At 44.5% G+C, this 24262-nt stretch overlaps 1 protein-coding gene across 4 annotated transcripts in view; it reads left to right on the top strand.

The window, feature by feature from the left end:
- Window positions 1-1458: 1458 nt before the first annotated feature.
- Window positions 1459-24262, top strand: part of POLA2 (DNA polymerase alpha 2, accessory subunit) — a 154848-nt gene continuing 132044 nt past the window's right edge. Inside the window, exons 1-3 of one of the 4 annotated variants that reach the window (XM_033956268.1) lie at window positions 1459-1868; window positions 22163-22284; window positions 23241-23332. In XM_033956268.1, coding sequence (XP_033812159.1) covers window positions 1763-1868; window positions 22163-22284; window positions 23241-23332 — 320 coding nt within the window. In that variant the 5' untranslated portion in view covers window positions 1459-1762. The other 3 variants (XM_033956270.1, XM_033956266.1, XM_033956269.1) reach the window with 3 other exon arrangements.

The following is a 24262-nucleotide window of genomic DNA, read 5'->3' as shown; positions in this document are numbered from 1 at the left end:
GAGTCACTGGATGATAAGCGATGAGACTTTCGAGGCTTGCCTCAAGGTGCTTCAACAGGAGGCTCAGGCTGGCTTGTAGGAAGCAGGGTCGAGGCCGAGGAAATCTGAATGGTCAAAATGGCTTTCAACATGTCCTCGAACATAGGCACCGAGACAAAAGGATCAGGTTTCAAAGGTGCAGCAGTGTGCTCCAAAGAGGGTGACCTCGAGGATGAGTATTCCCTATGTTTGAAGGCACGCTTAGCTGGAGGTCTCGAAGAGGCCGGCAGGACCGTAGGCACGGCCTGGGATGCCTGAGACTCTGGAGGCTTCTTGGGAAGGGTACCTGAAGGAGAAACAGGAGACTTACCCACAGATGAAGACTTAGAAGGGACTGCAGTTGAGGCCTTTGAGACCGAAAGTTGTCGAGGTCGAGGCCTTGGTCAAGGCAACCACGGGTGTCGGGGTCGAGGTCTTGGAAGTTGAGGCTGTCCCCGAAGCTGAGGTCGAGACCCTCTCAGCAGACTGCTCCATAGTGCCAAATAGTTGAAGAATTTTAGCACGGTGTCTGCAAAGGGCTTGAGGTTGAAGGGTAGTACAGCGCGAACAAGTATCGGTACAATGTTCGGGACCCAAGCAAATACACCAACGATGAGGGTCGGAGATTGAAATTACCCTGACACACTGGCTACACTTTTTGAAACCGGTAAGAGGCAGGGACATAGAAAAAAGAAAGACCGACGAAAGAACGAGGTTCAGCGGCCAGGCCTAGGCCGAAAGGCCGTCGGCCAAAAAAGAAACAAGAAAAACTTTTTTTAAAAAATAGATAAAAGACATGAGGGCACAGTGACTGAGAAAATAACAAAGCCATGGTGTGAGAAGGCAACGAAGAGCTGAAGTGAAGAAGACTTCTCAGCTCCGCAGAAAACGTTGAACTGAGGTCCCTCACAGGAGACATGCGCCCTGACTAGGGCGGGAAGGCACTCAGGCATGCGCGGTGCAGCACTCGTAAGCTCTTACAAACATCTTCAAGCAAGTCTGCTTGCGAGACTGTTCACTAAGGGACTCCGTCGGTGATGTCACCCACCTGTTGAGAATATGCTGCCTGCTTGTCCTGGGGATAATCAGAGATTACAAATACCACACTGCTTTGACATCAATTAAAAACAAGGCCATTTCGAGGCTGGAACAGGGTAACTTAGCGACACCCTATCTAGCTTCACACACACCCCTTTTTCCATCACTCTCTTTATAGGAAGAATAGCTCTCCTTTGCAGAATTCACTACTGCTTCCTTCCTAGGGAAGGAATAACTTTCTTATGAAAATCACAATCCTATTGGGCACTCAGTGATTATCAATAGAGCTGCCGTCTCGCCAAATCACACCCACGCACAGCAAAACGCTAGAAGGCGTCAGTACGCAGCAACGTCACAGAGCATGCTAACGCTCCTTAGCCCCGGTGCTCTCTGGGTACCTATATTCTCCCCTCTCATAGGACCAAAGGAAGAGGCTTGGTGCTTTGTCTTTTCGCCTATCGGTCAGAAGTCTCGGAGGGGGAGGGGAAAGTAACGATCTGGCGCTCTATGGAGCGGTTGTGGCGGGAAATTACGACTGGGCGGGCTCAGTTCTAACTTGTTGAGAAGCCTAGGTATTTTCTGCACCGCCGGATTCGTCTTCCTTTATCGTCATTTTTGTCATTACCGTGGGTTTCGTTTTCTGACGCCGGTGACAGGGATTTGAAGATTCTAAATCTGCTTCGCTCTCTCCCGTTGAGGCACCACTATGGCGCCGCCGTCGCGGGTGTCCGCTGCAGCCATAGCGCAGGAGCTGAAAACATTCGGTTTGGAGCTGGAAGAGGAGGAAGAGAAAGAACTCTTGCTGGAGAGAAGTGAGTGATCCGTGAAAAGGGTAGCTAGAGCCTTCTTTTCTTGTCACCTCCGTACTTTTTGATGGGAGTCACCCTTTTTAATCTCTCTTCCTCCGATCAGTCACCTCTTGTGGAAAGCAACTCGCTTTGTATATGAGTGTGACTCATTCTTCTCGCAGCATCTCTATTCTAAAGCATTTTAATTTTTTTGCTTAGTGGGTTTTGTAGGGGAGACGAATGTTAGGCAAAGACACACGAAGGTAGGGAAGGAAGACTAGTGTTTCAGTGATATGATCTACTGTAGGCCACCTAAAATTCTGCCACCTCTGTTATGACAGATGGGGGATCCCCAAGCCCCGCCAGCTGGAAGAGGTTCTTCAGTTGCCAGACAGCTCATTCTCCTACTTGCAGCTAGTGACACTGTCAACACATTTCTGCAGCACTACCCCCCTCCCCATGCATGTTTTTTTTTGTGCATGAATGGGAGGGAAAAGGCTGACCATAGATAGCATGTGCATAGTGCTGCTGGCTTCAGCAAGTAGGAGAATGAGCTATTCTGGCAGCCATAGGACCTCTTACTGCTGATGGTGCTTGAGGATCCTCACCACCTCGGGGATCAATGGTGTAGGGGTGGAAATTGTGTGTCCACCCACTTTGGGTTCAGGCCCATCCAAAATATCTTGTCTCTCTGCATCTATATGGTGTGATACTTAATGTACCGTATAGATAAAGGAGTCCATTGTTGTCTATGGGCTAGATCAGTGGTCAGCAAACTCATTAGTCAAACGAGCCAAAGATCAGCAGTACAACGATTAAGATTTCTTTTGAGAGCCAAATTTCTTTTCAAGAACCATGTTTTTAGGAGTTGGTTTAAACTAGCTACTAACGTTAAATAAAACCAGATATGGCAAATGTCTTTTAGTATAAATCATGTTTTATTGGCACACCATCAGTAAATACACAATACAACACGACAATACAACAAAGTCGCGAACACCAAACGTACCATCAAACACATTTTCACCCCAACCAAAGAATCCCCCCAATCCCCACCCACTCCAAAGCCCAAACCCCCACCCCATCCCAAACCTACACCATGAGACCGAATCCATACCCAAAAACCCCAGCAAGAAAGGAGTATGCTGAGCAAGCTGTTTGCTTATGCCGCTCAGCACATATCAAACAAAATAACCAAATCCCATCCTCCCACCCACAAAATGTAGTCCCCCCCCTACCCACCGAACTCCACATACTTCCAACCACTCATACCCACCATTCACACTCACCCAAACATCCACCCACCAACCCGGGGAAAACAGCTGAGAGCATAAGGTATCAGCAACGGAATGAGTTTAAGACCAGACTTCTGGCCCTAAGGGAAAGCGAGGAAATGTAGGGGTCCCAGGTCTGCAGGAAAATCTTCGACCGCCTGACAGATAATCGAGCATGGCACTGCTCCAAGAGCATCAAATTATGAAAACGATTCCTCCAAGCCCAGTAAGCAGGCGCTATGTCTTGCGTCCAAACGCTAAGAATGACCTTCTTTCCTATAACAGCACCTTTCCGGATCAGCAACCGATGTCTCCGAGCAGGCACCCGCAAAGATTCATATCTATCCAAAAGCAAGCCTACCGGAGACATCGGAATAGCGTGACCAACAAGCCTCTCCAAGAAGCGGAGTACAGCTCTCAAAAAAACTTTCACTCGAGGGCATCCCCAAAATGCATGAAAAAAGGAGTTGCACCCCAGTGTACACTTAGGGCAGAGGCAAATGTCATTTAAAAGCAGCCAATCAGTATGATAGGCGGGAAATATTGTCCAATATGAAAGGAGGGGTTCGCAGTTTTCTCTGCATGTTTGGCGGCGGAACTGATGTTGCTCCTCCTTTCCTCTTTCCACTCCCTCTCTCGCCCCACAAGCATACTGGGGCCGCAGGGTTTCCTGAGCACTAAGTAGAAATACAATAGATGTATGGGACTAGGAGAGACAGTCAGGTGCTATAGAAAAGTGATGAAATCTGCAAACTCAAGCCTGCAAGGATTACTAGATGTCTTTCAGCAGCTCCCTCTTCTCTCCGTCCCCCTTCCCTTCGTGGCGATTTTCTTTTTTTTTTTTTTGTCTTCCAGCTGCCCGAGCCGGCTTTCATCAAGTCGCGTGTGGCTGCCGAAACTTCTCCTCTGATGCAACTTCCTGTTGTGTCAGAGGAGCAGCTGGAAGACAAAAAAAAAAAGAAGATTGCCAAGGTAGGGGGGAGGGAGGAAGATGCCTGATTGGTGACCGCGCGCATTCCCTACCTTAACTGTGGGAAACAAGGTCAGTCACCTTGTCATTCTCTAGCAGAGCTGCACTCAAGTGGCTAAAGAGCCGCGGTTTGCCGACCACTGGGCTAGATTCATAAAACTTACTGATCGTGTTCTGATGGTTTTACTATCGTTTCCCGACCCGATTGTTTCCCGATCTGATTCACTAAACAGCTGTGTGATCAAGCTCTGATCCGATCTGCACATTCAAATGAGGGGAAATGTCATACATAAATAGGAAGCCATGGATTCACTAAACAGAAGAAGGAACACCGATTGAGTTTGCTGACCCTAAATGAAGCGACTGTCCTTGACAACTCTCCTGCTCTCTGCCACCCTGAAATCTCCCTTCTCTCTACTGCCCTGAAAACAACCATCAACATAAAAAATAAAAACTGTACATATGCATACTCCCCCCCCCTTTATATATTGTGCAAAAAGCGCAATGCGAGCCTGTGGGTTTAAAGCATGTTGTATTTTGTAGTCTGGCTGCAAAGCGTGTTCTGTTCCATTCTGCCTGCACAAATTCTGTGCCATTCTTCCTGCACAAATTTAAAAATGATTCCTTTCGGGAGCTGCTTGTACCTATGCCACCCCTCCCCCTTTGTTTTGACCTCGCTTGTGCGGAAAGCAAGCACACGCTCGGATCGCATCTACAGCCAACCAGGATGGTCTGCGCATGCATCACGATCACTCTGCAGCGATCCGTGAGGCGTGCGTCCGATCAGATAATTTGTATGAGGACACTTTTGTGAATCAGTCGCCCGGCAGAACTCGGCCACGAAATGCCCAACAACGATCCAGACTGGTGAGTTTAGTGAATCTAGGCCTAGATCAGGAGTGTGCAACTTTGGTCTTTGAAGGATACAACCCTCTTGGGTCTTCAGAATTTCTGCAATGAGGCCATTATATGTAAGTAGATCAGTGGTCTTCGCTAATTTTTAAGTACAGGCTGTTTTGGATCCAAAAGAGCTGAAGGAGAGTCATGACACCAATAATACAGATCACAGATCTAAATCACAGATCACAGATGTAAATACAGTACCACAAACTAAAAAAGTCCTAATATACACAAATGAAACCCTAAGAAGCCAAAATCTGCATGCAATACAACACACAAATGCATTTATTTTTGAAACAGTGCAAAATATAGACAGCAGATTACCGTATTTTTCACACCATAAGACGCACTCACCTGTAGAGGAGGAAAAACCAAGAAAAAAAAATTCTGAACCAAATGGTGTGCCCTGTACTCTTTTCCCCCTTTGGTGGTCTAGTGGTAGGCCGGGACAGGGTACAGGGCACGTCTAGAGGTAGGCACGTCTAATGGTAGACACGCATAGTGGCAACCAGTCTGCCCCAAGCCACCCAACCCCAAGCCAGCCCCCCAGCCTATTCCCGTACCTTTTTAAATCATCCTCCCAGTACTTTTAGATCATCCCCCCAATTGATCATCCCCCAGTACTTTTAGATTATCCCTCCCCCAGTACTTTTAGAACTTCCCCCCCAGTAGATCATCCCCCCCACTACTTTTACATAATCCCCCCCCCCAGAATTTTTAGGTCATCCCCCCGAACCTGGTGGTCCAGCGTGTATCCCTCCCTCGCTAGTGGCGCACAGGTCAGGAATGCGGATGTCAGGAGTAAACTTTCCGCGCTCTCGCTTAGGCCCGCACTGCTTTCTGAATGGCTGGGGTCAGTTCTCGCGGGACTCGCGAAAACTGACAAAGCCATTTAGAAAACAGTGCGGGCCCAAGCGGGAGCTTGGAAAGCTTACTCCTGACGTCTGCGCTCCTGACCTGTGCGCTGCTAGCGAGGGAGGGATACATGCTGGACTATCAGGGACTGCAACTGCGACGATGACGACGGAAGAGGAGGCAGTAGAGCGTGGGTAGCTGTTTTAAAAGGTGCGGCTACGGTGGCAGTAGCAATGATGTGCAAGTAGGTGGGTGTTTTAAAATGGTGCGGCTACACAGGCAGGTAGGTGTTTTAAAAGGTGCGGCGGGGGGGATTCAAAATTGTACCTTCGCTCCATAAGACACACCAAGATTTCCACCCACTTTTGGGTGGAAAAAAAAGGTGCATCTTATGGAGTGAAAAATACGGTAAATTCTCAGAACTGATATTTTTCAATGAAAATAAAATCATTTTCCTACCTTTGTTGTCTGGTGATTTTAATTTTTCTAATTATTTTTTTCCCAGTCTCTCGTTGCACTTCTCTGTGTGCTCTTAACTCTTTTCCAGGGCCTTATCCATTTGCTGTTTTTCTCTCCACTTTCTGCCCCACATTTATCTTTGTTTATATAATTGGGGAATTTGTGCTGCAAGGTTGTTTTTTTCCTCTCTGATTTCTATATTAAGTAATCCCCTTTTTGGTTTTGGAATATACCTACATCCATCTTTGGCATTAATTTTTAATATTCAGCTTTCTTCAGTTTCTGCTTCTTTCTCAAATCTGTCTACTTTTCCATGTCTTCCTTTCCCATCTATCAACGTGCACCATCTCTTCCCTCTCTCTGCCCTTTCCCTCCATGTGTATTATCTCCTCCTTTCTTCTCCCCGGTCCCATTTTTTCTTAAACTACATTTCCTCCATATCTTTTCCCTTCCCCACACCTCCCATCCCTAAGCACCATCTCCTCCCTCTTCATCCCTGTGCAGCATCTCCTCCCTCTAGCTCCCCCTTCTGGTAGGCTGACATCTTTCTCCTCTCCTTCCTGCAGTCTGGCATCTCTCTCTCCTTCCCTTCCCTCCTCCCCTTGTGGTCTGGCATCTCTTTGACCTTCCCTTCCCCCTAACTTAGTCTGGAACACTCCTTTCTCCCTGTGATCTGATATCTCTCTCTTCCCCTTTCCCCTCCTCCCCTGGTCTGGCATCTCTCCTTCCCTTTTCCTTCCAGTAGTCTAACATCCCTCATCCTCCCTACCGTGGTCTGGCATCTCTGTCCTTCCCTCCTCTTACCTTAGTCTGGAATCTCTCCTTTCACCCCTTCCTATGGTCTGGTATCTTCTCCGCTTCCCTGGTCTGGCATATCTTTCTCCTTCCTTTTCCCCTCCAGTAGTCTATCTCCTTCCCTTTCCCTCTTGTCTGATAAATCTCCCTTCCCTCCTCCTCCTCCCTACTGTGGTCTGGTATCTCTGTCCTCCCCTTCCCTTCTGGTCTATTATCTCTTTCTTTCCTCCCCATCCTTGTGGTCCAGCATATCTCTAGTAACCCTCCTCCCTGCGATTCACCCCCCTCCCCTTTGCGGAATCCAATGCTAACCCTTCTTTCCAGCCTGCACTCTTTCACTTTTGGACCACCGGCAGCTTGAGTAAAGTAAACATGCTGCTTTTGGTGGTCTGGAAGCTTTCCCTCTGCTACTGCTTCCTGCGTATGTGGCGACAGGAAGCAGCACTAGAGGGAAAGCTTCTAGGCCTCCGAAGGCAGTGTATTTACTTCACTCACACTGCTGGCGGCCCGAAGGGTGAAAGAGCAGCTGCTGAGAAAGAGAAGCATTGGATCCTGCATGGGTGGGGGAGGGAGTGGAATCCCAGATAGGTGCATGGGCCATCCATAAGGTCTCTGTGGGTCTCTATTGGCTTGCAGGCCTTGCTACTGGAGTAGAACCTAGGCTTATTCATGGAGGACATTCTGAAAACTCAATTATCAAGGGCTGAGGTTGGATACCATTGGTCTGTTTTCTAGAGCAGTGGTTCTCAGCGTAGTTCTTGGGACACTCTTAACCACTCAGTCTTTCAGGATGCCACAATGAATATGCATGAGAGAGATTTGCATACACTACCTTTATTGTATGTAAATCTATCTCATGCATATTCACTGTGAGCATGCTGAATTGAGACCATATAGTCTAGGCTTAACATATTTGTCCATTCCAAAAGTCAGGACTATATAGCTGTTCATTTAGGCAATGATTGTTGGAGCTATAAAGCTTCAGTATCTACAAACAAATATATTATATCTAAATCTTTACTATGTTTTGGATTAAGGCTAATACTATAGCCTTCGGAGTTAGTAAAGGTATTCAGCAAATTAAGAACATAACATAAGAAAAGCCTTCCTGGGTCAGACCAATGATCTATCTAGCCAGGTAGTGATGCCCGATTTGTGATTCGAATCGATTCACCGATTCACTTTGGGTGAATCGATGGGTGAATCGATTCGAATCGATTCATTTGCACAAAAAAAATCGAACTCACCGGTTAAAAGGTCAGCCCCCTTGAGACCCGCTTGCGTTCAGGCTTTCCCTCTGCTGCGGACGCCGGAGTCCTTCATCTAATGCAGACATGTCAAAGCGAAAGAGCCGGAGGCAACAGGAAAGGCAAACCCAGGAGCTGCCGATCAGGGCTGGGTGGGAGGGGGGGGAAGCAAGGGGTGGGTTCTCTCCAGGAAGTGAGTGATCCCTTAACTTAACTCCCCTGTAGGCGGCCGTGGAGTAGCCTCAGCCCATCTCCCCGGGCGGCGGGCTAGGGAAATAGACGGGGGAGGCGGAGGCACTCACAGCCAATGAGCACAGAAGAAAGAAAAGCGAGTGTTGGGATCCATGGTGGCGGCAGCGACGGCAACTTGCAAGCACGTTGATTTTTTTGTAGTTGTTGGCTCTTGGCTGGCTCGTTCCCAAAAGCATTTCTCCTCTCAAGTCCCCGCCTCTAACTTTCAGCGTAAGTAAAGGATCGCTCTACTGCAGTGCTCTCTTCATTTCCTGAGGCCATGAAATTGGGGGGGGGGAGGGGGAAGCTGAAGACCTTCCTTTAGGGAAGCTGAGGAGGAGGAATTAGAGAATGGCACAGTGATAAAATTCATTACCGTTCCCGTCACCGCGGATAACCACGAGAAATAATCCCATTTCATTTTTTAGTGTCTATTTCAGCTTCAGTCCTTCTACACCAGCATTCTTCAAAGCAAAGCTTGAGAGTCAGTGGTTGTGGCCATTCATACTCTGATTCTTCCCTCTCTCCTTAAAGAATGACATGAAGATTGTTATCCGCAGGGACGGGAACGGTGATGAATTTTGTCACCGTGTCATTCTCTAGGAGGAATATGGGGCCTATTTCTTCTGGGGATGCTCTGGGCCTGGGGAAGCTGAGAATCAGGAGAGCTGGGGACGGGGAATATGGGGTCCTTTCTTTGAGGATGCTCTGGGGAAGCTGAGAATCGGGGAGGGGGAATATGGGGCCTATTTCTTTGGTGATGCTCTGGGCCTGGGGAAGCTGAGAATCGGGAGAGCTGGGGAGGGGGAATATAGGGTCCTTTTTTGGGGATGCTCTGGGGAATCTGAGTATCGGGGAGGGGGCTGGGGAGGGGGAATATGGGGCCTATTTCTTTGGTGATGCTCTGGGCCTGGAGAAGCTGAGAATCGGGGAGAGGGAATATGGGGCTTATTTCTTTAGGGATGGTCTGGGCCTGGGGAAGCTGAGAATCGGGGAGGGGGAATATGGTAGTGCCGCCCAATTTCCTTGATATTGCCTTATTTAAATAAAATGTTTAAACTTAAAAAGCTGTGTCATTGAAAATGAATCAAATCGAAAAATTGATTCAACAGGGTGAATCAAATTGAAATATTTTTCACTGAATCGGGCAGCACTAATTCACGGTGGCTAATCCAAATCAGAAATACCTGGTAAAACCCTAAATAGTAGCACTATTCCATGCTACCAATCTAGGGCAAGCGGTGGCTTCCTCCATGTCTGTCTCAATAGCAGACTATGGACTTTTCCTCCAGGATCTTGTCAAAACCTTTTTAAAAACCAGTTACATTAACCAATGTAAACACATCCTCTAGTAATGTGTTCCAGAGCTTAACTATTCTCTTTTTTTTTATTATATATTCAATTTTCCATAAACATCCAAGCATATTAATCTTGTACAGATAGTGTGGTTAAAGAAATTAAGGCATAGTTCTTAAACAAACAGCAAGGATACCATACTAAATGAAAAAATAGTATAGTTGCAAATAATTCATTACACTCAAGTCCACTATCGGATCCAAGAATTACAGAGTAACAACATTTCAGGAATAAAAATTATAATGAAACTTAAATATCTGCTGCTAAACCAGGAACCCAAAATTTATTCATGAGTGATTGTTAAAGTTCCTTCCTTTTCTGCTCGTTTTTGAGATATAAATGATGTCAAATGGCTCGGATCAAGAAAAACATATTTGAATGAGTTATATCTAACTATGCATTTGTAAGGATAAAGGAGGAAAAAAATTCCTCCGATCTGACTCACCCCAGGTTTTAACAAAAGAAACTGACAACGTCTTTTTTGAGTTTCCTTTGAGACATCAGGAAATACTTGAATATTCAATCCCATAAATTATTTCCTCCTATTCTTGAAGAACATATTCAACAGCCAATCTCTATCCGGAGATAGTGCCATTGTGATTAACAGAGTAGCAGGAGTAACTAACTCTCGATCAGAAATTTCCAGCAATGTAGATATATTTAATGAAGCTTGTCTTTGTTCATTTGCTTCTGTCTCTTGATTTTGCTGCAATGTTGGCAAGTAATACGCCTATGGGGTCCTTTTATCAAGCTGTGTATCCTCTTTTTCTGTTTTTTGTCCGTTTTATGCACAATAGATTCATTTTTTAAGGTATTAAGCTCTTCTTTATGAGTATTCATTTCTTTTTCCAAAGCTTTTATTTAGGGAGTAAAAGATTTCCCCAAATTCACAACTAAATACCAAATAGTTTCAAGTGTTATTTCCTGAGGTTTAATAGGCTCAAAAGAAGAGCTTAGCATAGTTAGTGAAGGTATAGCCGGTGTTTTTACCTCAGAAACGACTCTCATCTCCCCTGCTTGTGATGTTCCAGCCACAGCTTCATCTCCAGGTGAAAGCTCAAACCGGGAGGTCTCCAACGTCATGCTCACTGACAATTCAGCCTCAGGAGTTGAGAGCACTTCCTCTCCGGGTGTGTTCTCTTCTCGCGGTGAGCTGGCTTTTTGTGGTATAGGTTGCGTGGGAGGCTCTCTTGCATCGGGACTGAGAGTGACATCGAGCCCAGAACAGTTGCTGCCGCGTTACTCTCCGGTAACGTGTCCAGCGGGCAACTTCCCGACGGTGAGGGTTCCAGCTGCAATCTTCTGAGAAACTCGTCAATCGTCAGAAGAGGAGCTTCTGAGCGTTGGGAGGCTCTACCGGCGCTTTTGCCCTGTCTCTTCGGCATCCGCCTAAGTTTCCAAGTCGTTTAATGAAGAAAAGACTGCGAGATAATCAGGAGCATTCAGTAGCAGTCAGGCATCCGTGGCCATCTTGGATCTCCCACTGGCTTCCTTTTGAAGCAAGGGATTAACTATTCTCCGAGTGAAAAAAATATTTCCTCCCATTGGTTTTAAAAGTATCTCCCTGAAACTTCGAGTGTCTCCTAGTCTTTGTAATTTTGATGAAGTGAAAAATAGATTCACTTGTGCCCGTTCTACACCACTCAGAATTTTGTAGACTTAATCTTCCCTCAGCCATCTCTTCCAAGCTGAAGAGCCCTAACCTTGTTAGTCATCTCCTTTCACTGTTCTTTGAATCTTTTCTAGTTCCACTATATATGGGGAGAGTGTGGCGTAGTGGTTAAAGCTACAGCCTCAACACCCTGGGATTGTGGGTTCAAACCCACACTGCTTCTTGTTACCATGGGCAAGTCACTTAATCCCCCCCATTGTCCCAGGTACATTAGAGAGATTGTGAGCCCACCAGGACAGACAGGGAAAAATTTGTGAATACCTGAATAAACTCATGTAAACCGTTCTGAGTTCTCCTGGGAGAACGATATAGAAAACGGAATAAGTAAATAAGTATATCTTGTTTGAGATAAGGTGACCAGAATTGAACGCAATACAGTGCTCCCACGAAATTTGTGGGGGTTACATTCCAGGAGTGACCGCGAATTGTGAAAAACTGCAAAAAAATGGATGTGGTACAAAAATGCCTAATTTCTTTTAGGGCCCACTTCCCCGCTCCATTTTTGGCTTCTCATTGCCACGGTGACGGTGCGTCGTTCTCAGCCAAGCAGCTGCTGCCATTGGTTGTCGTCGGCTGGAAAGCTCTATCACGTGTGTGCGCACTGCAACTGCCACCGATCTTCTTTCTCTCTTTCTCCCCCCCCCCCCATCTCCTTCGCAGCGGCCACGCTAATAATGAGGTGGTGGTGTGTATGTGGATTAAAAGCAGCAGGAGGAATAAGATAAAAATATGAATGCTGAACTGCGAATTCGCGGGGGAGTATTGTATTCAAGGTGAGGTTTCACCTTGGAGCAACACAGAGGCATTATAACACTTGTTTACCATCCCTTATCTAATAATTCCTAGCATCTTGTTTGCCTTTTTGTCTGCTACTGCACTTTGGGTGGGATGTTTCAGCACATTGTCTACAATGACACCCAGATCTTTTTCTTGAGCGCTGACCCCCAGAGGTGGCCCCTAGCATCCGATAACTATGATTTAGGTTATTTTTCCCAATGTGTGTCACTTTGCATTTGTCAGTACACTAAGTGAAAAATCAATCTGCCAAATCAATAAGCTCCACAGAAAAGCAAATTAATGAAGGTCAATCTAAATGTGGAGGATAGTGTCTCAGAGCACCACTAAAGGGATCATAAAGGCTTTCACCCTTAATTTGTGTGGTGCTAGTTATCTTTCATCCACACAACCCCCACAATCTTTACTACTCTATCGTAGCTAATTCTATATTGCAATTAAATAGTCAATCTTATTTTTTATCAAAACTTTTCAGACTAATAAATTAATTCATTTTTCTTAATTTTCTTCTTTTGTTTAAAACTTTTTTTGTGCTTTTTTTGTTTTAAAGTTTTTAGAAATTTTTATCGGGAATGAATATGGCTCTCAATGCAACCAGCTGTTTTACTGCCTTACTTACTAAGCTGTAATCATACTACTGATTATTTTCAGCATACAGAAAGAGCAGTTTTACTTAAGAACATAAGAATTGCCGCTGCTGGGTCAGACCAGTGGTCCATCGTGCCCAGCAGTCCGCTCACGCGGCGGCCCTCTGGTCAAAGATCAACGCCCTAACTGAGACTAGCTCTACCTGCGTATGTTCTGATTCAGCATAAACTTGTCTAACTTCGTCTTGAATCCCTGGAGGATGTTTTCCCCTATGACAGACTCTGGAAGAGCATTCCAGTTTTCTACCACTTTCTGGGTGAAGAAGAACTTTCTTACGTTTGTATGGAATCTATCCCCTTTTAACTTTACAGAGTGCCCTCTCATTCTCTCTCTTGCCATTCGCTTAAAGGCCCAAACTGCATTTTCGCCAAAGTGTTCAGAAGTATGGCTGACACTTGTAGTGCTAGTTGAAATACTGACGGATCCCATTTCACTGCACACAGCGACTTCCTTGGGGTCTTGTAGTTGGATTTTCTTTGCGTAGGAAGCCACCGTGTGCAGTGAAATGGGATCCGTCAGCCATACTTCTTCCATGGCAAATGCACCAAAGTCCATTCAATTCCTATAGACTTCAGTGCATTTGCTGTGGCAGAATTGCTGTCTTAAAAACAAAATTGCCGGGGATGCAAAGCATTAACTGATTCAACATGAGTTTGAAGTTGGTTGAATACCACTCTCTCAAGTACGGTAGTTTTGAAAGAAATAGAAGGTTTGATACTGGCCAGTAGTTATTCGGAATAAGAGGATCTGCATTAATTGTTTTCAAGGGTGGCTTAAATGCTACTGGAACACTTCCTAAGTGTCAAACCTTAAAAAGAAAATCATATTGAGCATTGGAAAATAATTAATAACAATTAACTAATAAATATAGTGCACATTTAATTTTCCCACCACCAAATTTCCCCGTCCCGCCCAGCTACATTTTCATGCCACCCGACTGGAAGAAATTTCTGGGGAGAACACTGTGTATCTATTTGGGGGCTCTAGGAAAGGCACTTGTCACTTCTGGGACTAGATATAGTTTTGGTGTCTTGCCTGTCCCCTAGCATTCTTCTTAACTTTGGTCAACAGTTTGCCTCCTGTGGGAGCCCTATGGATTTGTGCTTCAGAGGGCTTCAGTTAGAGGAGGTGTCTTCCCTTATACCGTTTCCAGGTTTGATGCCCTAGACCCTTGCGAGGGAAAGAAAGTCTGGTCTGCGGTGGTGCTCATGGGTTTTGACAACAGCTAAGGACCATTGTCAGGCATGATGGTTCCATTCCCCAGGAGGTTATTTGGGGCCTGGCGGCCATAAGAGGCTGCTTTGCACTCATTCTATTCATGGAGGGACGATGTAGCGGTGGTTTCCACAGCATGGTGCTCTTGGGCGAGGATGTCTCCTGCTCACATATGCTAAGGAGGTTAGCCTCTGTATGATCATGGGTGACATACTATCTGGAATGTAGTATCTCCTTGGACGGGTGCTGCAGGGCAGGATTTGGGGGGCGAGGGATTTCCCGTTCACTTCTTTATTTCCCTTCCTATGTTTGGACTGCTTTGGTACATCCTATTTATCCCAGGACAAGCAGGAAGCATATTCTTGACTGATGGGTGACGGCACCGACGGAGCCCCGGTACGGACAATTTTAGAGTGATTGCACTCTCAGGTGCGGTTTCAGCATGCTTTTGGATGAAATTACATTCTTGATTTTGAAGCATCAATGGTGGGGTAGCACATGTGAGGGAATGAAGTTGCATATGTGTCTTATGTTTCATATGTCTCATGCCTTTTATGTGCTTTACTTTGTGTTTTAATTGCTTTGGTTGGCCAGGAGGCTGTGCATCTAAGATATACTCGAGGATAAATCAAGTGCTCTCTATCTCCACCTGCTGGTTGATGGATGTAATCCCATTAGTCTCTGGATTCATCTGCTGTGACTAAAGGAAAGAAAATTATCAGGTAAGAACATAATTTTGCCTTTTATGAAGCCACATTAGGGTTTTTAATGCAGGCAATGGCAGTAAAAACTCCGATGCTCATAGGCATTCTGTGAGTGTCGGAGCTTTTACCGGCCTGCGATAACCCTAATACGGCTTCATAAAAGGGGGGATAAATCATTTATTTATTCAGTTTTCTATACCATTCCCTAAATGAACTCAGAACGGTTTACATGAATTTATTCAGGTACTCAAGCATTTTTCCCTGTCTGTCCCAGTGGGCTCACAATTTATCTAATGTACCTGGGGCAATGGGGGGATTAAGTGACTTGCCCAGGGTTACAAGGAGCAGTGTGGGTTTGAACCCACAGCCTAAGGGTGCTGAGGTTGTAGCTTTTAACCACTGTGCCACACTCTCCTCTCATGTTTGTGTACATGTTCTACAATTTTATTTTTTGTAATGGTTTCCACTATTTTGCCCAACACTGAAATCTGGCTTACTGGTCTGTAATTTCCCGATTTCCTCTGGAACCTTTTTAAAAATCAGTGTAACATTGGCCACCCTCCAATCTTCGGATACTAGAAATGATTTTAGCAAGAGGCCAGGGAAAAGAAGGAAGAAGTGATCCTAAAATACACTTCCCCCTCCGCATTTGCGGTGATAGGGGGAACAGCAGGGCAGCGAATACCAAAAAACCGCGAATAACTTTTTGCATGTAAAATAGCCCTTAAAAAGATAATAAACCGCGAATAACCTGACCTGCGATTTCCTCCATGAACCGCCGGGAGCAGCGATTTCCTCTGTGACCCGCCGGTGAGCAGCGATTTCCTATGTGAAACGCTGGGTTCAGTGACATAAATTAGGGGAGCGGAGTTGAGGAACGAAAAACCACAAATAATCAAAACCGCGGTTAACGAAACTGCGAATATGGAGGGGGAAGTGTAGTGTATGCCTTGACTGCAACTTGTAGATATTCAGCTTGGCTGAATGTTTTTTTACGATCTGGCATTCCTTTTATGAATACTGGTTATCTGGTTTGTCACTCACCAGGACTCATGATGCAGGCTTTTTAGCCGAAACATGGCCCGCATCGAGTCATACAATGTGCCAAATGTTTTTCTACATGTGTTACACCATTGGTTGCTAATAAAGTGTGGTTTATTTGAAGACCAGTCATACTCTGTTTCTGGACATGCCCTATTGTACCACCAGTATGTAAGGAAAGAGAGATTTTACGTGCTGATCTTAATTTTTTTGCTGGCTATTTTTTTAAAGCATTTTTTATCAAGCCTTGGTATATACTACACTAGAGGGTGATCATGAGTAAGGTCCCTTTTTGTTGAATGTCTGTCTGTATCTTTTTCCCATGTGAGGGTCCTTGTGCTATGTGCTGGCATAGATATGGTATATTGCAGGGATTTGTTCATTTTCTTCCTTTTGAGTTTAAAACTTGTTTTTCATACTTTTCTCTCTCCCTCCTGTTTAGGATTAGCTAGTATTTGGAAAGCTAGTACTGGAGGAGCAGAGAATATTTTTTTCCATCTCTATATGTCATCAAAAGCAGGTTGCATTCCCTGTGACTTTCCTTTTATACTATAGTAGTATATGGAAATATATCAAATATGAGGGGACCTTCTATATTCTCCCTAGTATAGGCCATATCAATGCATAAAATGAATGGAGGGATGCCACAGTGGTGACACAGGTTGGAAACTGAAGTCAACAATAAATTTACACAAGCATAAGAATATCAAAGCAAAGCTTGGCAACAGTTCTCTTACTATCTCATTGAAGCCAGACTTCTATATTAATATCTTTATGATAGGGTACAAAAAGGGATGTTTAGAACAGTTCTCAATAATAAAATACTAAAATTAAAATGATCACACACTTCAAAAACAAACCTAGAGGCATGGATAAAATAGCATATTGTTTGTGGAAACCAAAGAGACATGATGGCAGATAAAGGCCAAATGGCCCATCTAGTCTGCCCATCCGCAGTAACCATTATCTCTTCCTCTCTCTAAGAGTTCCCACATGCCTAAACCAGGACTCTTATTGCCCAGATTATACAGTACCCCAATTTGTTGGTTTTCTTTCATTATTGCTAAACAAAAAAATTATCTAAAACAGAGTATTCCTTTCATTTACTGTGGAAACTCCATGGGTTAAAGTTAAACAGTAGTACCTTGGTTTGCAAGCACAATTCATTCCAGAAGCATGCTCGTAATCCAAAGTGATCATATATCAAGGCAAAGTTCCCCATAGGCCATAATGGCAACTCGGATGATTCATTCCACTGACTTAGGTACATCTCTCCGACACCCGACCCTTATCGCTTCTTTTGTCTTCTCCCACTATTGTCCTCCACTTTGATACCCCACCCCGGGAACCGGCGTTGCTGCTCCCCTGAGGCCACTGGCGCTGCTCCCTCCCTACCTTCATGACTGAGATCACCTCCTCTCCCACTGACCGGCCCTGTCCTTACCTGTGTACCAGTACTGAAAGTGCCTGCTGCCAGTTCTCTGCTGGGCTGTTGCGGGGCCTTGAGCATCTGCACATGCTCAAGGCCTTTTGGCTCTCACTCTCGCCGAGATTCTCATGGGTTGGGGGCTCGCAAATTGAGCCAATGCTTGGTTTGCGAGTTAAAGTTTGCTCGAGTGTTTTGCTTGTCTTGCAAAACACTCGCAAACCATGTTACTCACAAACCGAGGTTTGACTGTATATGGGTTTTGCTGGAACCTGCAGAGGTTGATTTATTGTCTCCAAAAGGACTTAATAGACATGGAGGGGCCAATATATGAGAGCTGACAATTAAGTTCATGAACTTGCCACCGTGTGCTTACAGACAGCTTAGTAAGGTTTCATAGCCTTATTATATCAATGTCTCACAGATGTGTTTGTGTTGACGTGTGGTAGTATCTTGCTGAGTGGCGTTCATTATTATTGTTGCATGTTTTGTGTGCCATCGCGAGAATGTTGGAGCTTGAATTAGAGCAATAAACAAACATTAAATTCTTTATCGTTCCTCCAGACTGGCACAGAAACTGATGGGTAATAGCTCACCACGACCAGCAGGTGAAGACAGACACAAGCTTTGGCTGTAGTATAAATGAGCTGTGCAGTCCCAAGTACAATCATTACATTACATTACATTAGTGATTTCTATTCCGCTTGTGCCTTGCGGTTCTAAGCGGATTACAAATTAGAAGACTGGACATTTCCAGTAGCATTGCAGTACATAGAATCAAGAATGTGTCAAGTTACAATTGTTAGTCTGGACATTTCCAGGAGAAATTGAAAGCAGATAGTAGATGATTCAGAGGTGTTGCTGTGGTGGTGGTGGTGGTGGTGGTCATGAGAGTATTTTCTAATACTATTGTGAGGTTATGATGATGGGAAGTGTTTTTTGAAGAGATGAGTTTTGATTTCTTTTCGGAATACTTTAATGTCTATTGATTTGGTCAGTAGATTTGAGATGGTAGTATCGATCTTTGCTGCCTGTGTCGCTAAAAGGCTGTCGTATAGTTTCTTTCGTCGTGTTCCTTTGAGAGGGGGGTAAATGAATAGGCTCTGAGTTCTCCTTAATCTGTGTGAGAGGTTACGGTGTAGTCTGTTGTTTATGTAGCTGGGTGCTGTTCCGTGTATTACTTTGTATAGTAGACAGTAGAATTTGAACTGGGATCTTGCTTTTATTGGTAGCCAGTGTGAGTCTAGGTATGCGTTGGTGATGTGGTCATATTTGCCGAGGAAGTAGATGAGTCTGAGGGCCGTGTTCTGAACAGTCTGTAGTTGTTTTATCATGTAGTTTCGGCATGATAGGTAGAGGCTGTTGCAATAATCTACAATACTTAGTACTAGGGATTGTACTAATATCTTGTATTGATCTTTGTTGAAGAATTTTCTTATTTTTCTTAGGTTACGCATTGTGAAGAAAGCTCTTTGGATGATTTTGTGGATTTGAGACTGCATTGTGCAGTTTCTGTCTAGTTGTATTCCCAGGATCTTGAGTGTACTTTGCATTGGGTACTTGATTGTATTTAATTCTAGTTCTGTGAGAGATGTTTTTTTTTCCTTCTCTAGTAGTAGGAATTTAGTTTTTTCCGAGTTCAGTTTTAGTTTATGACTTGACATCCATTTTTCTACCGTTTCCATTATTATTTTCAAGTGGTTTGTGGATAAGGGGTCTTGAATCAGTCTCCCCTTGTAAAACACTTAGAATTTTGGATATGCGTTTAATCAAATTTTAAATAAAACTTGAAACTTGAACTGTGAACTATAAGAGCAACATCACTCTGTTCTCAGACTTCAGCAGGTGGAGGTGGTAAGCCTGTGCTGTCTTTACCTAGGTTAGGGTAGGGGCTGTTGGATTTTGTTTGATTTTACCTTCTTGTCCCTGTTGTGGTGCTGGATTGAGCTTGGGGGACCCTTTCGAGGTCCAGTTGACCTTGGGGGGTGCCACACTCAATTGGTCAAGTTTCCCCTCCCCCATTCCCCCCTCCCCAAATTGTTTTCTTTAGAGGTGCCTCAGCTGAAAGCCTTGCCACCAACTACCAGCAAGGCCTATAGCTTAGAGAATCAGTGGGGTCTGTTCAAGTGTAACTTAGTTATATTGAAAAAAAATCCTGAGGCAGTGCCAGTCTGAAGGGAAGCCTTCAATTGAGTTTAATTGATTTTCATTGTTAACCGGCACTTTATTTCCCTTGTAGCGGTTTTCGCAATGAGCACTATTAAGAAGCCTAAAAAGTGCTCATTGTGTTCAAGGCGTGCAGTTGATGCAGCTGGCATGTGCACGAAGTGCATTTGCCATCACAAAGTGGAATCCTTATTGGCTTTGGGTGCCGGCGAGCAGGGTTCCCCTTCGTGCATATACCACTCATTGGCTGCAGGCAGTGGGGAAGCCCTGGCTTCCCTTATTGCCCACACAGGGATTTCCTCAGCCATTGCTGGTCAGGGAAAGGAGATTTCTCTTACCAACAATAGTGCTGGGGGACTCCCTTTTCACGGCTGCTGGCTTGCCTGCTTTAGCGGCTGGCTCTGTTCAGGCCTCTTTGCCGCTGCAGGCCTTGGGGGAGTTTATTTTGGTGGGTTTTTCACCTGTTTAGAGAGACAGGAATAGGTTTGTGCTGGGTCTCCTGCTTTGGCAGCAAGTCCTGCTTTGCTGCCAGATTTTGTTTTAGCCATGTACAAGGCTTACTTGCAGGTGGCTGGGGATCCTGTTACTTCCCCAGGGGTCTCTGGTTTTTCCAGGAGGCTTTTGCCTTTTGTATCCACACCTGTTTGGCCCCCCTCAGCGGCGTCTCCGGCCCAATCCCTCCCCCTGTCTTTGTCCAAGTGGCCGCAGGTCTCATGGGATAAGGATTTTCTGTTTGCAGGTGCGGATAACACAGACATATGTTTTTGAGAGACGCTGGCTGATGAGGATGCGTTGGTAGTGCTCATTTTTCAGCGGGAAGAGCTACAAGAGCTTATTCTTTGGATTTCGTCAGTATTGCGCTTTGAGGAAGACGCAAAGGAGTCCCTACGTGTGGTGGATCCCCTACTTTGGGGGATCCGTTTAGCCTCCCGTTCTTTTCCTGGTCATCAGGATATTCGGGATGTAGTGCAATAGAAAGGGCAGGAAGCACTTTTTGATTTTGGCGCGGCCCATGTCTCAGCTGTATCCCATTCCTGATGGGGATAGGGATACCTTGAAGTCTTCTATGGTTGATGCAGTGGTTTCGGCCATCGCACGTAGGCATACGGTGCCGGTTGAAGGCAGCTCAGCCTTGCTGGACTCTCAGGACCTTAGGTTGGAGTCTCTTCTTAAGCAAAGTTTTGACGTGGCCCGGGCTTGTTTCTGGTGGTTCTTGACTGGGAGTCTGATGACTGGTCCTTGGTGGATTAGAAGGTTGCTAAAATTGAGCCATGTATGATCTGCTGTGGTCTTCAGCCAAGTCCATGGCTCTCGGAGTGGCTTTTCGCTGTACCCTGTGACTCCGGGGTTGGTCAGCGGATGTGGCATCTAAGGCTAAGCTTAGTAAATTTCCCTTTCAAGGTTCTTTCTTGTTTGGCGGGGATTTGGACAAGCTGGTACAGGCCTTGACTGACTCTAAGGAGCCCTGTCCTCCTGAGGACTGTTCTCGGCCGTCTTTGCGGGGGTGACGTCACCTTGGGGCATTTGTGTGATTTTCGTTCATACCGGAAGACCCCTTGTTGGATCCCCAAGATCCTCTCAGGGGGGCGGATAACACGGACATGTGTTTTTCGGAGACACCGGCTGGCGAGGATGCGTCGGTGGTGCTCATTTTTCAGCAGGAAGAGCTACAAGAGCTTATTCTTTGGGTTTCGTCGGTTTTGTGCTTTGAGGAAGACGCAAAGGAGTCCCTGCGTGTGGTGTACCCCCTACTTTGGGGGATCCATTCAGCCTTCCGTTCTTTTCCTTTGAATAGTGGACTAGGCACTGGTGTCGGTGCATAGCTTCCCAAGGGGAGTACTTCGAAGGTGACCATAGTGATATTCAGCAGTGAGGTATGTAGCACTTTTTCTAGGATGAGTTCATGAACTTAATTATCAGAGCTCGTATTCAGAGCAGCTTATACAGTAGTATAAATGACATTTAAAAAAATTTGAGTCCTTTATATGCATAAAAGTTATGTATACTTGAGCCGGAAAAGCTAGAGATTTGTTACTCATTTGTATGTTTAGGCAACATCATTCTGTACCCCTATCTGTGCAACTCCTGAACATTGGTCCAGAAACAAGATGTTCTATTTAATATATGTATATAAAGTAATTGTGTTTTTACCTTTTTTTATGCATATTGTAGACCAGGGGATTTCACCCCAGTCCTCAAGACACACCTAGCCAGTCAGGTTTGCAAGATGCCCACAATGAATATACATGAGATTGAAGTTGTATGCAAATTTTTGTGGATATCCTGAAAACCTGACTCTCTAAGGACTGGGTTGAGAGCCCCTGTTGTAGATTAACCTAGAAAACACACTACTTTATCTGAAATGTTATGATTAAATGTTATTGGATTTCACTTGGGTGTTAACATATCACTAAATTGAATTCTTATTTATGGAGCAGGTCTCTCTTCTGCCTGGTTTATTATTTAGCTTGAGGCATATTTTTGTGATGTCTTTATGATTAATTTTGAGTTTGCTGGACTCAAGCTGCTAGTCTTATCCTTTCTCTTGTCTCATTTTTCTGCAGTTATGGAACTGTGTTCGATGTACAGTTTAAAAGAAGATGACATTGTAAATGAATGGATTGCATTCAGCACAACTAAAATGCTTTCCCTCACCGTGGACAATCTAAACCTGTTGGAACATGAAGTAATTATAATACGAGCAATATATATTTTTAATTTGCTCTGTACCTTTCCTATTCCCATTTTGCTTTGTAGTAGTTTTCATGGGCAGTCATCCACTATGACTGCCATGCTCTTGAAAGTAGAGTTTCTGCTGTTACCATCAAGGAAAGGGGATGGGGCTTGATATACCACCTTTCTGTGGTTATAATCAAAGCAATTTGCAAACTATGTACAGGTACTTATTTTGTATCTGAAGCAATAGAGGGTTACATGACTTGCCCAGAGTCACAAGGAGCTGCAGTGGAAAATGAACCCAGTTCCTCTGGTTCTCAGGCCACTCGACTAACCATTAGGCACCTATTTGCCGCATTGGTTGGTATACACTAGAAAGACAGTATATTAAATACAATTAATTATGCGAAAATGTTTAACAGACTTAAGACCTGCTATTTTGAATAGGCCTTTAATTTGGCCAGTTATTAAATGGTATAGGATTATCCAGTTGTCTGGGGACAGCAGTGGCTAACTTGTATTTTTAAACTTGGTATGAACGTGAGAGCTTTGCTATTTTGCTTTATGGTGGTTTCCTTTACTTTGTTATTTGTGGACCACTGTGACCTGTGTTTCAGAAATGGTGGTTTGGCAAGTGTGAACAAGGAGCACTGTGTTGGTATAGTTGCTTTATGACCCATTTTCTACCATCATAATTTCACCTTAAAGTAAATGAATAATAAACTCAGGGAATAATCACTGAGGTGGTGAGAGGCTGTGGTGTTAATGTTAATTTGAATGATACCTGGTTAATTTCATAGAGTGTTTTATAATTGACATACTGTGAAAACCATTGTTAATAAGTTCTTAGCATTACATTAAAAATTAATCTAAACTTTGCATTCATAAGGCTGCAGAAGATTTACTTGGGATGTCTTGCAAGTGTTTCTCTCTGGTTTATCTGTGGGCTTGACTTCTCTGTTCTAGATTCTTAGTAAGAAAGCTGTTAAGACTCACCAGACTTCAGTCAAGAAAACCCAGCACTTGGGAACTCTGGATTTCAGCACTCTTCAAGAACTGTATCCTTCAAAGCCCAGACACATACAAAGCGTACCCCCCAGTACCACAATCCCTGACAGGTGTTACCTGAAATCAAGGCTATTTTATTTTACTAGGTTTTTTTTAAGACATGAAAAAATCAAGTGTATCCCAGTGCATATTATCTTATACAGAGTTGCATTTGATTCTCAGTAGGCTCCTGTCACCTCATAGGTGTTCTTGTTATGCCAACATGGCATGAGCCATTTCTTCACCAGATCTTTTTATGTGCTATTTTTTAATTCTATATTACTGTGTGTACATAAAATTTTCTTGTGAATTTTTTATTTATAAATAAATTATTCTTATAAACTTTTTTTGTGAATAGATTTAAATGATAAACTTATCTTTTGTCAATACTGCTGTGGGAGCGCCTCCATCAACAAGATCATGTTTTTAAAATTTTTTCTTCTTCAGGGTCCAGGCTCCCAGCAATTATATTGCCAAGTTTAGTTGATACTGCGCTCCACAGAGATTCATCCTAGATCTCGAATGAATCTCTGTGGAGCGCAGTATCACAAGAAAAGTCTATGATACACATAGTAATATAAAAATAAAAAATAGCATATAAAAAGATCCAGTGAAGAAATGGCTCATGCTATGTTGGCATGACAAGAACACCTATGAGGTGACAGGAGCCTACCGAGGATCGAATGCAACTCTGTACAGTCAAACCTCGGTTTACGAGTGCTGCGGTTTGCGAGTGTTTTGCAAGATGAGCAAAACATTTGCAAGATGAGCAAAACATTTGCAAGATGAGCAAAACATTTGCAAAATCCGCACCTCGGAAACCGAGCTTGCCTCAATTTACGAGCCTCCTCCCTGCGATCCTGCATCCCCCCCACCCACTCGCGTCACCCCCCTCCCCCCTGCCACGGTCCACCACCATTATCATTACATTACATTACATT

Source organism: Geotrypetes seraphini, chromosome 8, assembly GCF_902459505.1.
Source record: "Geotrypetes seraphini chromosome 8, aGeoSer1.1, whole genome shotgun sequence".
Classification (NCBI taxonomy): Eukaryota; Metazoa; Chordata; class Amphibia; order Gymnophiona; family Dermophiidae; genus Geotrypetes; species Geotrypetes seraphini.
This window is presented reverse-complemented; position numbering and strand designations above follow the sequence as displayed.